The 14,690-nt window shown below is 57.4% G+C and overlaps 1 protein-coding gene across 2 annotated transcripts in view; it reads right to left on the bottom strand.

The window, feature by feature from the left end:
• Nucleotides 1–4,910: 4,910 nt before the first annotated feature.
• NXN (nucleoredoxin) overlaps nt 4,911–14,690 on the bottom strand; it is a 161,983-nt gene continuing 152,203 nt past the window's right edge. For both annotated transcript variants that reach the window (XM_047759160.1, XM_047759161.1), the window contains exons 6-8: nt 10,956–11,135; nt 9,181–9,305; nt 4,911–6,487 (exon numbers count right to left, since the gene is read on the bottom strand). In XM_047759160.1, the coding sequence (XP_047615116.1) occupies nt 6,305–6,487; nt 9,181–9,305; nt 10,956–11,135 (488 nt within the window). In that variant the 3' untranslated portion in view covers nt 4,911–6,304. The remainder of the gene's footprint in view (nt 6,488–9,180; nt 9,306–10,955; nt 11,136–14,690) is intronic.

The raw sequence follows: 14,690 nt of genomic DNA, 5'->3' as shown, positions 1-14,690 counted from the left end.
GTCTGCAGCCAGGGACCTGAGGGCAAAAGGCAGGAGGTAATCCCTGTGGTCACTGGGAAGAGGGGGCGGGGAGAGGGGGGACTAGAGGCTGGGACTGACTTCGAGCAGGGCTTCTGCAACCATGGAGAATCTGGTTGGAGTTGAGGACGGGGACACCAGCAGAGTGGTACCACATCCCATCACACAGTGGCTCCTGTCAGGGTTGGGTTCCTCGCCAGCCCTTGGGCTGCTTGTTTCAGGGAGGGCCAATGAGTTGCGGCATGCCCCTGCCCTGGCTTCCCCAGTTCCCTGGTAGAGCCAAAAGGGCAAGCCTGACTCTGCCCCAGGTGCTGCCACCCAGTGGGACTGCTTTGCTCTGTTTGAGGGGAGGGCTTTTTGCAGGAACAATCTCTTTGCTTGGCTGTGCTCTCTCAGGCTGACCGGTGGGAACCTGCTCTGGTCTGGGCCTGCCCAGGACCCCACACGTTGGGTGACGGTGGCTCCCAGAATGTTCAGACCCTCCATCCCCTTTCAGCTTTTAGAAAGTAGAAGAGCCCACAGCCCTTATGCTGTGCTGAGCCCACAAAGGCCGGGGTCTCGTCTGCCAGCTTCACGGCGATAATGCCTGCCAGACCAACAGGTGAAATCAGGGGGGGCGGGGGAGAGAACAGTACCACCTGGGGGCACTGACAGTCTCCCAACACCTAGGAAAAGTGCTAAAGAAACAGACGTCACTAAAATGAGGCTCATGCCTTTTTTAGCATGAAACACGCCTGCGATTTTTGCCTCCAGGTTATTGTTCCTGCTGATTTTTGTTATAAAACAACCGATGAAATAACAAGCACTATACCTGGTCCTTGTTCAGAACAAAGCCCTGCAAAAGAGCATATCTGGTGAATCATTTTACACCTATTTTATCATCCTGGGCACAAGAAGGAAAAGAAATTTACATCCCATTCATTTTACAGCCAATGACTTGTGTACTGTGTATTTGTGGGTATAACTTAGCAGAGGGGAGGGCACATTTTCCTTCCTTTAAAATGATGGCACGGGAAGCCAATGGCCGTGAAGTTTGCCTGGTGATGGTATTTGCCATCTGGAATTATTCTCAATTTTGAGGCCAGCATTTATGTCACCATTGCCCCCGGGAAACAGGAATAAACACTGAGCAGTATATGATAAGTAAAACGCATTGCTTGGCTGAAAGAGAAGCAAGCCTTCGGAAGGTTGGCCAAGCTCCCCCTTGCCTTTGTGTGGCAGGTAGCTGTCACCCTGGTGTCTGCCACCAGGGGGCAGCCATGCCCCAACCACTCCCAACCCGGAAGGGAGGGGTGGGGATTTTTTCCTGGATGTAAGTTGTTGAAAAAGGATGGAGTCAAAAGTCTCCCTCCACCCCAGCCAGCTTTTGCAAGCTGTTTGTGCCCAGAGGTGCTGAGGTTCGAGACCCATCCACTGTGTTGTTCATTCTCGTTAAAATCTGAACGAGAGCATTGGGCCAAAAACAGAGGAGGAAATGGACAAATGGGAAGTAGCTGCAGCAGGAAAAAACAGCACATCTTTTCCCTTTGGCTGGAGCTTGGAGTTTCAGGGCAGGAGACGCTGAAAAGTCCTCACTGCTCCCCTCACCCCAGATGCGAGTCGGCAGTTAGAATCTCAGTGATTAAGGCCCAGAGGATAGACGGACCTTGAGGGACTGGTTTCTACCAGTTCCACCAGCGACCTACTACCACCTGCCCTGGGATTCCTAGCAACACCAGATGTCACCAAAAGCTGAGCTGCCTGGAGCCCCACTTCTGTTGTTCCACCACGTGAGGACCCAGAGACAACACCCCACCCAGGGGTCCCCAGCCGGTGCTGAAAGCCAGCGGCCACACTGCAGGCCCGGGCCTCTTGCGGTCAAGCCTCCTCTGGCCGCTGAGAGCAGACCTGCCTGGTTCACCCAGAAAACACTCGTGGGGACTCCTTTAAACTCCAAGCTCTCTCTCTCTGTCTCCATCAGTGAACGCACAAAGGCAGTGAGCTCAGATCCAGGTGAAGGGATGAGCCGACGTGCTGCTGTGGGTGACAGTCAGGGGGCCGAGTTACCCTGGAGCAGCTGCAAGTGCTCAGAGCCCCAGGAGGCCAGGCCCTGGTGCTCACAGGCGACATACTGAAAACCTGCCCACATTCCCAACGTTATCAGTCTGTTCTTACGACACTTGCGGGGAAGAGCAACTGAGCAACTTTTTTCAGCTGAGGCCTCAGAATTGGAGGGGACCATCACCAAAGCCACCCGTCCTCAAAATGCAGGGAGAGGAGTTCCTGTTATGGCTCAGCAGTGACAAACCCAACTAGTATCCATGAGGATGGGGGTTTGATCCCTGGCCTTGCTCAGCGAGTTAAGGATCTGGCGTTGCTGTGGCTGTGGTGTAGGCCAGCAGCTACAGCTCCAGTTCAACCCCTAGCCTGGAAACTTCCATATGCTGTGGGTGCAGCCCTAAAAAGAGCAAAAAAAAAAAAAAAAAGACATGAGGTGGCACATTACTGGATGGAAACCCAACAGCCCCTCAGAACAAGTCCTACCCGAATCTAGTCACACGTTTTCTGACTTGGGGAGTGAGTATTCCAGAGGCCAAGAGGGTGAGACAGACTTAGGGGGAAAGAATGAAGCATAGTTGCTTCTCTCCATGCTGTCACACTTGAGGCGTACCTAGAATGTCCTGAGGTCAGACTCGCTCCGGTAGAAGGAGAAATCCCAGCCGTCAAGTAGACTCAATAGAAGATTTTCTTACATCCACGCCTGCTGCTTCCTGGAAAATAGTTCACCTTTCACACATGGCACCATTTGCTAATAATGAAGAATCAGTAATGAAGCTAATAATAGATAACAGCACTTGTCCCCAAAGAGTTTCCCCTTGAGCCGTCCAGAAGAACTGCAGTGGGTGCTGCTACCCTGTTGGTAGCAGCAAAGAGGGACCCAGGTATACGACTCACTCAGCACAACAGATTCAGGGCAGAGGAAGGACCCCGAGCTCCGGCCTGTCACCAGTTCACTTCGCAGCACCCAGAGAGCAGGTGCAGGTGGCACTGCTGAGCTTCCCACAACCCACACTGCTGCTGCGTTCAGGTCTGGGTCCTATGGGGTAAGCACGAGCCTGCCTGGAGGAGGTGGCTGTGAACAGAAGGCCTGCACGCCTGTGCAACTGGACACGCGGGACCAGTTTCTCACTCCCGAGCCTGCGGACTGCTGCATGTGTACACACACACACACACACATGTGGGGGTGGGGGGAGTGGTTTTCTGCATGTGTACACACACGTGTGTGGGGAGGTGGGGGAGTGGTTTTCTGCATGTACACACACACACACACACACACACACACACATGTGGGGGGGGGTTGGGGGGAGTGGTTTTCTCCCAGGACCTTATTGGGCCTGGCTGATCTGTTCCTGGCCCATATTCTACCATGTCTATCATGGCAGAATTCCGTTTGCTGCCCTGAAATAAGGCAGCAGGAGGAAAGAACAGCTTTTTAGTGTCTTTAATTAGGCAACAGGAAAAAACACAGTCTGGCTGGAAATTACCACTTGAAGCTGGGCTGCTGCCAAGAAAGCAGAACAAGCTCCCTGCACTCGGATAAGTGAGAGAGCCATTGATTCTGAGGACATACTTGGGACTTGGGTAGCAAGCTGCCCCCTCCCTCCTGGAAAGGACGCTGGTTCTCAGTCTCCCTCTGGCCTTTATAGCTGCCCATTGCACACACACATCTTAATTAAACATGTGCCCTTTTCCTTAAGCAGATCTTTACTGTTGGGACAGGTCAAAAACAAAACAAACAAACAAAAATCCTCATCTCCATTGTGGAAACCAGGTAGAATCAGATCTGGAAGTCACTGTAAACACAGACCTGGAACCCCAGGGTGGCATTTTTACAGCCACCAATCCTGCCTCAACCTGCAGGGCACAGTTTCCCTGGCTGCTGGCGGAAGCCCTTGAATATGTCACAGCTGGTGATTTAACCTGCTTCCAATTAGTGACAAGAATTTGAAGGTATTTTGGAGCTGCTTAGTGGGAATTAAGAAGCCACCCACTTCGTCTGCATTGATAACCTTTAAGATGTCTTGTAGAGCTGAGGGGGATTTTTCCCTGGTGAAGTGATCCCCCCACCCAGCTTCCCCTGCCCCCACCCCCTGCCACTGCCCAAAAGTCACCACTATAAAACCAAAAGCACCTTTTTAGTAAACCTTGCCACTGATCTTACCCTCCATCCCCACCCCAAAGGGGCATTCTAGTGTCAGGGGTCCAGAGGACAGTAGCGGCCAGTAGTTCAGTCAGCCCTACTGTAAGGGTCATGGAAGGATCACAGGGCCTCCTCACTTTTGCCCCAGAAGGTAAGTAGCTGCTCAGAGAGACCACCTTTCCTCCAAGGCCATCACAGTACAGGGCACAGAAACCCTGACCCCCACCACCGTCCAGGTGAGGCTGGCCTCCCCTTGTCCCCCCGCCCCCTCCGGAGCAGAGCTAGGTCTGAGGCCCATTCTTCACTGGGAGACCCGTGTGGGACTCCTTGTGCTTCTCCAACTGGTCTTCTCAGGCTCTGAGCACTTGTTCCCTTGCTGGGGGGCGGCGGGCAGTGAGCTCGAGTGTCCACAGGATGTCTGTAATCTGAGGACCCAACCCCCACAAGGGCAGGTCAAACCCGGAGAGATGGCAGCCAGAGCTCCAGCGGGGTCTGCCTCTGGCGCTCTAATCCAAATGAGCATCCTAGCTTCGGGAGGATTCTTTGGATGACCGTGTTAGGGCTCGGTTCTCGAAATTTCTGCAACACAGCTGCCAAGCATCCGGTCAGAGTCAAGAGGATCCCGTATGTCTCACTCGCCACTGCTCACCCAACAGAACACAGCACCATAAGCAAAAAGATTTTTCTATCAAGGACAGGAAAGACCAAATGGTTAACGTCCAGAGATGCCTGTTTTATTTCTAAGTGGTTGCATTTCAGGCTGGTGGCATCAAGTAACAGTCTCATTACCAACTAACTGTACCTCTGAACTACAAATCAACAATCCAACTCAGCAGGGAGCAACGGTGTCAACAGCTGATTGGGGGAGGGGGGGAGCTGGCTTTTCCAAATAAATGGTCTTGGTTGGCTGTGAGTGGAGCCAAGGGTGAGGCCTGAGATTATTTTAAAGACCCTGACACCTGGTTGAGATGGGCTGAAACCCTGTGACTCTCTAGGTGAAGCCTCCAATCCCAAATCCTAAGAGCAAAGCTGTTACCTTCTTTTTTGGTGACCAGTTCAGCCCGAACAAGGCGCGGAGCTGGGCCTCGCAGAGTGGACCCAGGGCCCGCTTTCGTCTGACCTGTGCTCGCCCGGCACTCCCACTTAGGGCACAGCTCTTTCTGCAAGTTCTTAGGAAAAAGCTAGGCTTCTGGGAATTTGTCTCTTTTTAGTTCTGCTTTAAGAAAAGGGAATGCGGGGGTAGCCAAGGGTGGCTACATGGGCCTCAGCAGAGCTCCTGAAGCCCCAGGCCCAGAGCCGGCGAGTCAGGTCAGCGCTGCTGAGCGGTCCTCCTCTGGGCACAAAGAGCCACAGCATCTTGGGAACTCAACAGAATTCCACGAGAGTAGGGACTGTTCATCTGAGAAGGCAGAAGCTGGGAGAAGGTCAAGAGCAAGGAAGAAAGAGCTAGAAGGAAAAACGAGCGGCTCTTTCTTAGCACGTGGGAGGCGCTCCATCAAAGTAAGCAATCACCACGTGAATCACCACTGTGGCTACTCTTTTCCTCACTGGAAAAGAACACAAGCTTCCTTTGAGATGTGGAGGCCCCCTGCCCGAATCTGACAAGCTGGTGTTTCTCCCTCAGACCCGGACGGACCCAGTCCCTTCGGGAAGGATGCTCTCGCCGGCAGCTCTGCGCCGAGGCTCCCACCAGCGCGACCCACTCCTGTCTCTGGACTGCTTGGGCTCTGCGCATGCGTGCTGGCACCTGAAGCGGAGCCAGCGGCTCTGCCCCCGGGTGCCCACTTGGCAGAAGGACACCCTGGCAAATATGTCACCAAGAGCCAGCGGCTGAGAGCGCGCTGCAGTCCCAGTTCCGGCCAGGTCACGCCGCCCTGCGAATCCCAAGCAGAGTCTGCAGACATGGTGGGGTCTCCTGCTGCCGAGAGGATGCGCACCCTAGGGCGCTAGCTGAGGAGTTAACGCAGAAAACAAGGCACCACAGAGAGGTTGGACACTTGGGTTGTGTGACTCGGGACACGCTGGAAAAGTCCAAGGGGGGAGGGAAGGAAGGGGGGAGGGGGGAGGAGTGAGTTTTAAATAATGTCCCCGGAAGCCGGAGCCCCACTAGATGGGCTCTGGTTTGAGCTTTTCTGCTAGGAAGTCATTCACAAAGGCCTCCACAATGGCAGGGGTGATCTCCTCCACGTCCATCACGTACTTGGCCCGGGCTGACATGTCCAGAATGGTGAGCAAAGGGGCAGCCTCGGGCAGGTTGGTGTAATCTCGCAGGGAGTCGGTCATGTCATCCTGGAATCAGCGGAAGGAAAGGAAACCAGTAAGTTTTCAAGCATGGGCTGCAGCCACCAGCGGCCAACCGCCAGCAAAGATGGGCTCTCAGAACAGGCCCCAAGGGGCCCTGTCCTGCCAAGGGGGAGGGGGAAGGCTGGTTCCAAGTCACCCGAAGCCTCAGGCAAGTCATCTTTATTAGCATGAAGGCAATTTTAACTTGTAAAAACGGGATATCGTTTGATTACTTACTTGTGCAGCCCCCGCTGTAGGCTGAGGCCAGTCTAGACTTCAATCTCAGAAAGTTTTTCACCAAACGGCCCCCTGCCCCCACCCCACAGCTTCGGGGGCGGGGCCAGTTCAGAAGCCGGGCTCCCAAAGGGCTAGTGCGGGTTTCCTGGGTCGCTGTATTTATCACGCGTTCCCAGGACTGTCCGGGTGGACGTCCCAGTATCACGTGCAGCTTTATGAAGGACAAAGGCAATCACAGAAGTCCAGAGACAAGGAGAAAGAGCTGTAGGGGGCAACCATCTGAGCTGACCTTTCTCGCGGCCGATGACCGGAAATGGGCTCTACAGCCCCAGCCACAAGTTGTCTCACTATATGACATATCAAGGAATGAAAACACGCGAGTCGCCCTGCAGAAAAAAGGCTCGGGGGTATTCCCAGCCTTAAATGCTGGCAAGCAGGAGGCTCACCAGTTTCTGAAACAAAAAACACTTCTTTCTAAAAGGGCAGTTCTTTGGGGGGGGAGGATCATATTCCCCCCACCCCCGCTCCCCGCCCTATAAAGAACACACACTTCCCAGTAATGCCAAGTGATTCAGCATCTCCGGCACCGTTCACCTGACTTAGGCCCTCCATTTGGGTTGATGCACAATCTCCACGATAAACAGAGGGGAGACACCTGGACAAATACCGTACATCAAACTCCCATTAGAGGCCTAAGCCAATGCCAGTGCTGCCGCCTCCCCTCCTCTCCCCCTCAGCCAACACGGGGAGGTGAATTTTAATGTCTGTTTAGGCTTTGGAAGGGCCAACTTCTGCCTGCTGGAGTGTACAGGATCAAGATAAGGGAGGGGCCCCTCAGAACGTGAGGGGCCAGGGTCCTGAGCTCAGAGGCACTCAGTTGGTGCCTGAGGTCCCGGGACCCTGTGTCCTTCCACCTTCCAGGCTGCCTTGCTTCTGAGGTCAGGGAACTGGACCAAGAGGGTTGCTGTCTGGAGCCATGGAGGCCCCCCGGCCTCTGTCAAACTCCCTGGTCCAGGGCTCCCTCTCCCCAGGGCTGGGCCAGCCCGGCTGTGGACCTGTGGACAGGCGAGGGGGCGCAGGGCTTCTGGAGGCGCTCCTGATGGCACATTCACTCGGCCACCCACTTAAGGTGGGACTAGGGCAGGGTACTTCTCAGAGCCTAGGTCTCCTAAGTCCTGTAAAATGGACCCAATAACGGCTCACGGGGGGGTCCTTGAGGCGGGAGAGCCGGCCGGTGGGACTGGGAGCCGCCCTGCCTCTCAGAGCCTCCCTTTCCTCACCCGTGAGGTAGCCATGCCGATGCTGTTGCCGGCCCAGCCAGAGAGGGAGCGGGGCGTGGAGGTGCAGGTGAGGCCCCTAGCTCCGGGGCTGCGTTTAGGAGGCCTGCCCGGCTCCTTTTCAGCCGCGTTTCTAAAGCAGCGGCCCCTAGAGCCCTCCAGCCCCACCCCCGCGCCGGCTCTGCCCTTTCTCTCCCGCGCCCATCTTTCTTCTCCGAGAAAAGGGGTTAGAGCTGAATACGTTGAGAGGAGCTCCGTTTGTGCTTTGTGTGCAACAAGCCTGTGTGGCCCCAAGGCAGGGTCCTGTGAACTTGCTTTGTTCCCTCCACCCCAGGGCTGAGCAGGGACGTCAGCTGCCTCCCCGGGGCCCGCCGAGCAGGGGCGGCTATTGCGGTGATGAATGGGTGGTTCAGGGTGTCTGGCCGCCGTGCGACCCCTGGGATGCAAACACAGCGGGAAACGAGCGCAGGGCTCTGACCAACTGGAGGTACAGAGGCGAGCAAGGAAGGCCGGGGGCTTCAAAAAGTGCATCTGTCAATAACCGGCTTAGGCCGGCGCCTCTTGAAGGGAGGCCGCGGAGCATGCGCAGGGGATGGCTCCGGGGGTGGGGACCAAGGTGGCGCGGCTGCGCAACCGCGACCATCTTGTGGATTCTCACGTCAGCGGGACCTCGGCTCCCATCCCGCAGAACGCTGCCTGCCCGCGCCCGCCCGGCTGGAGACCCTCTAGGGTCAGCCCCGGGGGGAAGCGCTAGGGATGCTGGCCGTGTCCGCACGCCCCTGGCCGCCTGGGTGACTAACTGTAGGTCAGAGGGGCGGCTCCCACTGGGATCCCGTGTGGGAAAAGCCCACTTTGCTCCCAGCATGGAGGGAGTTAAGTGTTGATCTTTGTGGCACCCCAGCAGCCTGGCTAGGGAACAGCCGGGTGCCAGGGTAGGGGTGCAGGGGTCTGTCCTGGAGTGGGGGGCTCCTCCGCTGTGAGGTTGCTGCAAGAGTGGCAGAGGGAAGCGGTAGGGGCTGGAATTGGTCTTCCATGACTGATGGCACCCTTCGACGCTACATTTGTCTGGGGATCCTTCTAGAAGTACTGTCACGCCAGATCCCAGGGCTGCTTCAGACTTCCCCAAGGGCTGCATCACTTGTGTTCTAAAAGCCAGCCAGCTAAACCAGCCCTGGCGGCACTCACCTCCCCGGCCACAAAGAATAGAAGCGGCGCCTCCTCCTCTTTGGCTTTGTACTTGGCGATGATCTTCTCCGCTATTGGCTGGATCAGCTGCTTGGCTGCCTCGGACTCGCCATCATCCTCAGAATCTGTGATGGAGAGAGGAAGACACAGGGAAACCCTGGCTTGTCGATCAGAGTGGTGCCCCCGGAGGGGGCCTGGGTCCAGGGCCAGATGGGCCGCCCCTGAATGGAGAAAACCAGCCTTCCGTGGGACGCTGGCCTCGCCTCCCGGGTGCACGAGGGTGTGTCTGCAGGCACAGGCCAGCTTTTGCTCCATGCTCTCACACCCGGGCCCGCGGGAAGAAGTCCCTTCACCAAGTAGCACTAAGACCCCGGCAAACACAGTCCTTTTCACTGAACTCTTCACACAGCCACCTTGGTTGGAAGCTAAGCCTCCCCTAAGCCAGAATGAGATGCCATGACCTCGGATCTCTGACTTCCTAATGGAAATGGCAGAATGGGTGGTGGTAGGTCAGAACTGCGGTCTGGTCAGCAGCACCAGGGCTCTGGGATGCCAGCGTCACAGCTGGCAGCAGGACTGGCCTGCGAGGGGATGGCTGACTGCAGGGAGAGCCCCCATGGGGCACCTCCTGCCTCCGGTGAAACAGCATGGGAGCAGCTCACTCCTGCTGAATCATGAACCTGAGAGCAAGTGCAGAGCAGGGGAGGGCAGGTGCCTGCAGGCGACCTTGGCCCAGAAGCACCACACGGCCCAGGAGGCCCTTCAGGCTGTCTCGGCCCACCCTAGGTCCCCAGCTAATTCTCTCTCTGATGCTTTGCCTCTCCGGGACCCTGTTTCCACATCTCAGATGTCCAGGGAGGTTCCCAATGGTCCCAGGCCCCAGAAAAGTCTGCGGCAGGCAGGAAGGTCCCAGGGTGACCGATTCCCCACGGCCATCTCTCCCCAGAGGCCTCTGTCCGCCCTGCGCAGGGCCACCCTACAAGTCAGTCTGCTTCATGAGTCCCTCGAGTCTGCATATTGGCTCCCCTCCTGGCAGCCCCCCAAAACCAGACCTGCGGAGACTTGGGGGGACTTGCTCTGGCCTCTCAGTGAGGTGCAGCTCAGCCAGGATCCCGCTACCGGATTTATTTTGAGTCAGAACCAAGCAACAAGTCTTAAGGCAGAGGGCGATGTGGCCCTTGGCCAGCAGTTGCTCCACCTGCAGAAGGAACCAGGGTCACCCTAAAGGCCTGCGGGGAGCCCAGGGTGGGTGTTCCTGTGTCCTCCTGCCAGGCAGAGCGGTCAGTCGCCCGCTGAGCACCAGAGTGGGAGAGGCGGGGACACAGAGGGGCTCTAGGCCCAGAGATGCTGCCGGGGGGGCCGAGTGCACAGGTGAGCAGCAGCTGGGGAAGAGCCTTGGCCTGAGGGGGCCCGGCCCCCTGCAGCTGCTGTGCTTCAGCCCCGCCTCCAACACTGGGTCTGTTCATCAGGGGGGCCCCCAGGGCTTCCTCAGGGGCCCTGACCTCTTCTTCCCAGCTGGCAGCCAGAGCAGCTAGAAAGGAAAGCACAGCAGCAGCTCCCAGAACACCTCCCCCACCCACGGGGGCGGGGGGTAGGGGGGCAGAAACATGAATAAATCACTGGGGTCGAAAGCTCAGCGGCTGGAGACAAAGACACAGGCTCCGCATTGCTGGCGACAGAAAAAAGCCAGAGGGACAAATTCCGCCCACAGTGAGCTCTGCCCACCCTGTCCCTTGTCCCGCCCTGGGGTTTGGGGCTCCCACTGAGCTTCATACCTACAAAAAGGACGAGGCAGGGGCCCTCGTTGAGCTGCACGGCATTGGAGTCAGAGAGCTCCAGCACGGGCTTGGGGTGCCATGGGAAGCCCCTGCAGTCCTCGTCGTTCAGCACCTCCACCCGGCCCTGGCGCGTGATCACTTCCCCCTGCGGGTCCAGCACGATGAGGGTGGGGATGCCTGCAAGAGACAGCGAGCTTGGCCACGGCCCTCCAGTCTCCGGGAGGCCCCCCCAGGACACGATTCAGCCCGAGGGCCCAGGATGGAATCCAAGCTCAGCCTCAGAAGAGCCACGGAACCCCCCTGGGTCTGCAAGTAACAGCTCCACGGAACCCCAAGCAAGTTGCTGCCCATCTCTGCGCCTCGGGACCTCTGCTGCCACGTGGTGAAGGCACTGCGGTTCCTACCTTATCCCACTACATAAAGATCGATGAGGCTGTGTGTTTAAGAACTCAGCACGGAGAAGCCCCATGAAGCGGAAGCCACTCCCCCACCTGCAGGGAGTCTGAACCTAAGGAGGTGGTGGGAACACACACTCCCCAAAGCACGAAGCACGCAGCCCAGCAGAGATCCAGGGCAGGAGAGCCCCACTCAGGCGAGCACGGGGCAGGGGGCTGTGCAGGGAGGAGCCTGGCGGGAGGAGAAAGCTGGCCACTAGTGAGCCAGCGCCCTGTCCCCCATCTCCAGCCCTGCTGCCTGGGGAGGTTCCAGCACCTGCTCTGAAGGGGACGCTCCCTGGTGGGAACATGCTGATGGCAATGCTGCCACCCCCACATTGGCGTCCAGGGCTGGGCTAAAACGCGCAACACAACGCCCCCCTCCAACCAAAAGGCCTCAAATGCAAAATCAGAGGAGACCCCCTCCTGGGTCACACTGGCATTTGGGTTTTCCACCTCCCTGCTCTTTGCATCCCACTCCTCGCTGCATCTCCTCCACCTCCAGCCAGGGCTACACCCCACCAACCACAGCCCACAGAGGCAGCCTCGGCCCTGCCCTTTGGGGACACTTGTCTCTCCACTGGCAGCTGGTCCCCTCCCCCGCTTACACTAACCAGCCGCCTCCCCTCCGGAGCTGACCAGAGCTTTAATTTTATATGGGCCGGTGAAAGCCGGAGCAATTGAATATTTATGGATTCCACAGCACTCGGTTGGTAATTTGCTCCACTGACATTTTACTTCTCTGTGGGGGGACGGGGGTGCCAAGGTACCAGAAATATAGCCGTGGCATTTCGTAACCTGCCCGGTGGCCAGAGCAGTGGGCATGCAGGGGTGGGCCCGTCTTCAAAAGGAAAAAAGAGTCCATTATGTTCACACCTAGTAGAAGATGTGGCTCGGTGTGTTGGGGAACGGGCCCAGAGAGAAGCAGGCTCGGGGCGCTGCCTTTCCCACGACACACATCACACACAAAGGCACGCGGCCACAGCCAGCGCTCCCGGGGGCTCTCAGGACGCGCCCAGGGCTGGCCAGGCCTCCTGGGCGGTGCGTCAGACCACAGGAGACTCAGGCATTTCCAGCCGCATCTTCACAGCTGCATGTCATCGCCCAGAGGCCTGGGGCTCAGCTCAGGTGTGTCCTCATCCCAGGCTGGGCTTGGGTCAGTGGCCCGAAGGGAACCACTGGGGCCCAGGACAGGCCGGCCAGTGCAGAGGAATGCATCCCCAGCGCCAGGCCCCATCTCAGAAATGTTTTGGCCAAGTTCGTGTGTGTGTGTGTTTAGGGCTACAACCATGCCATATGGAAGTTCCCAGGCTAGGGGTCGAATCAGAGCTGCAGCTGCTGGCCTACACCACAGCCACAGCAACACGGGATCCGAGCTGCCTCTACAACCTACATACACCACAGCTCACAGTAATGCTGGATCCTAAACCCCTTGAGTAGGGCCAGGGATCGAACCCACATCCTCATGGATACTAGTCAGATTCGTTACTACTGAGTCACAATGGGAACTCCTAGCCAAATTCTTTAATCGGTTTCTGAAATTGGGCAATTTCAAGTGTTGGGTTAAACCAGGGCCCACCCACTGTTAGGTTAGATTAGACACGGCAGCAGCCTGTGTGTAGCCGGATGTGGGATGCTCAGTTGGTCTGTGGGGGACACGCAGGTGTGGGGATGGAGGAGGACAAGTAAAATCTACAGGCAGAGAAGCCCACTTCCTTAAACCGGTGCCTCAGTTTCCCCAAGTGACTGCTCTAAGGGGCTTCTTCATCCCCATGGCTGTGGTCTGTCTCAATCCTGGCCGGTGGGGACCAGGATGGCAGGGCAGGGACACGACACACCCCCGCTCCTCCTGCACACACCCCCGCCCCCCCAGCCACACTAAGGAGTCCTCAGCAGACTCCATCGAGGAGCAGCGCCCCGGGGCTGCAGGTCTCCGCACCCCTCCCCCACGGTTACGCAAAAGCGAAGGCCCCCTTGTATTGGGTGCTTTGACCACCGAAGCCGTGTCTGGGAGCCCACGAGGACCAGGTGCATGTGACCGTGGAGCATAAACAGAAAATGACTCGGTACAGCCACCGCAGACTTCAACCCAGAGAAGCCCACGGCCAGCACGAGGACAGGGAGAAAGAACCGACAGACACCGGCATCGCTCAGCCTTGGGTTAGTTCGGCGCTGCTCTTCCAGGGGTGAACCAGCAGGTGAGACGCTGTTCCAGGGTGAACCCTCAGGCGCACCTGCTCCGCTCGCCCGGTACAGGGACCTCGCTCACTCCCGGGAGCACAGTTACCCTCCCTCTGTGACGGTCAAGTCTCCCACCCAAGGCCCCCTGGCAGGCAAGGGGCCCAGCTGGGACAGGAACCCTGGTCTGCCTGTTGGAAACGCTGCTGCGGTTTCTTCCAGGCCAGTCGCTGGCGAGGGACACCCATCCGCAGGGAGGAGCTGGGCAGGGCCCCGCATAGCCCTCTCCGCACCACCCACCGCCCGCCCTCTTCTCTGAGGCTGAGAACCCCTCCCCTTCCTCCCCCCATCACGCCTTCCCTGCTCCCCCATCCCCTGCAGCAGGTCCCCCGAAGCAGAGGCTTCTAAGGAGAACTGAGGGCAGAGCCTCTAACGGGAAACTTAAAGGGACTGGAAAATGTCTCATCGATGCCTTTGTACCAAATAACTTCCACACCAGCAAGGGGCTTCTCTGAAGGGAAAGAAAAAGGAGCAGTTTGTCTCTGCTTCTCTTGAACGTGTGGTTTCCCAGCTGCGCTGCCCAGGACGGGTGGGGGTTCAAGTACAGTGAGGATTCAGAGGCAGATCCAGGCAAATCACCTCCCCTCTCATTTCCACAGCTGCCAAATGGGGGCAGCGAGAGTTTCCTCTTATTTGGGTGCAGGAAGGAATAAACGAAGGAATAAAATGCTTTTCCGCAGAGTATCTGGTCCACGGTAAGTACTCCGTAAACATTAGCTCTTATTATAAATAAGTTCATTTTATTATTTTTTCATCATCCCTAAGTTGATCATTTGGCTTGCAAGAAGGGACACAAAACTGCTGCTGGTGAGATAAACAGAAACCTCCCCGCTGGCTGGAGGGAGTGAACTAAAGAAACAGAAGACGGAGCCGAAGCTGATGCTACAGGGATGGTTCCAGGGACCGTGTGGCGCCTGCCATGCGTGGGGTGCTGTTCTCTCACCGGCGCCACCCAGAGCGGAACCTCTGGGCACAGAACGCACGCTCTACGCTCCTACGGAGGGCTTCGGCCCCAAGCCCTGCCCGGGGTGGACCAGAGCAGTGCCTCAGAACCCCCCCT

Source organism: Phacochoerus africanus, chromosome 14, assembly GCF_016906955.1.
Source record: "Phacochoerus africanus isolate WHEZ1 chromosome 14, ROS_Pafr_v1, whole genome shotgun sequence".
NCBI classification, from domain to species: Eukaryota; Metazoa; Chordata; class Mammalia; order Artiodactyla; family Suidae; genus Phacochoerus; species Phacochoerus africanus.
The sequence above is the reverse complement of the archived record's forward strand: the minus strand, read 5'-3'. Positions and strand labels throughout refer to the sequence as shown.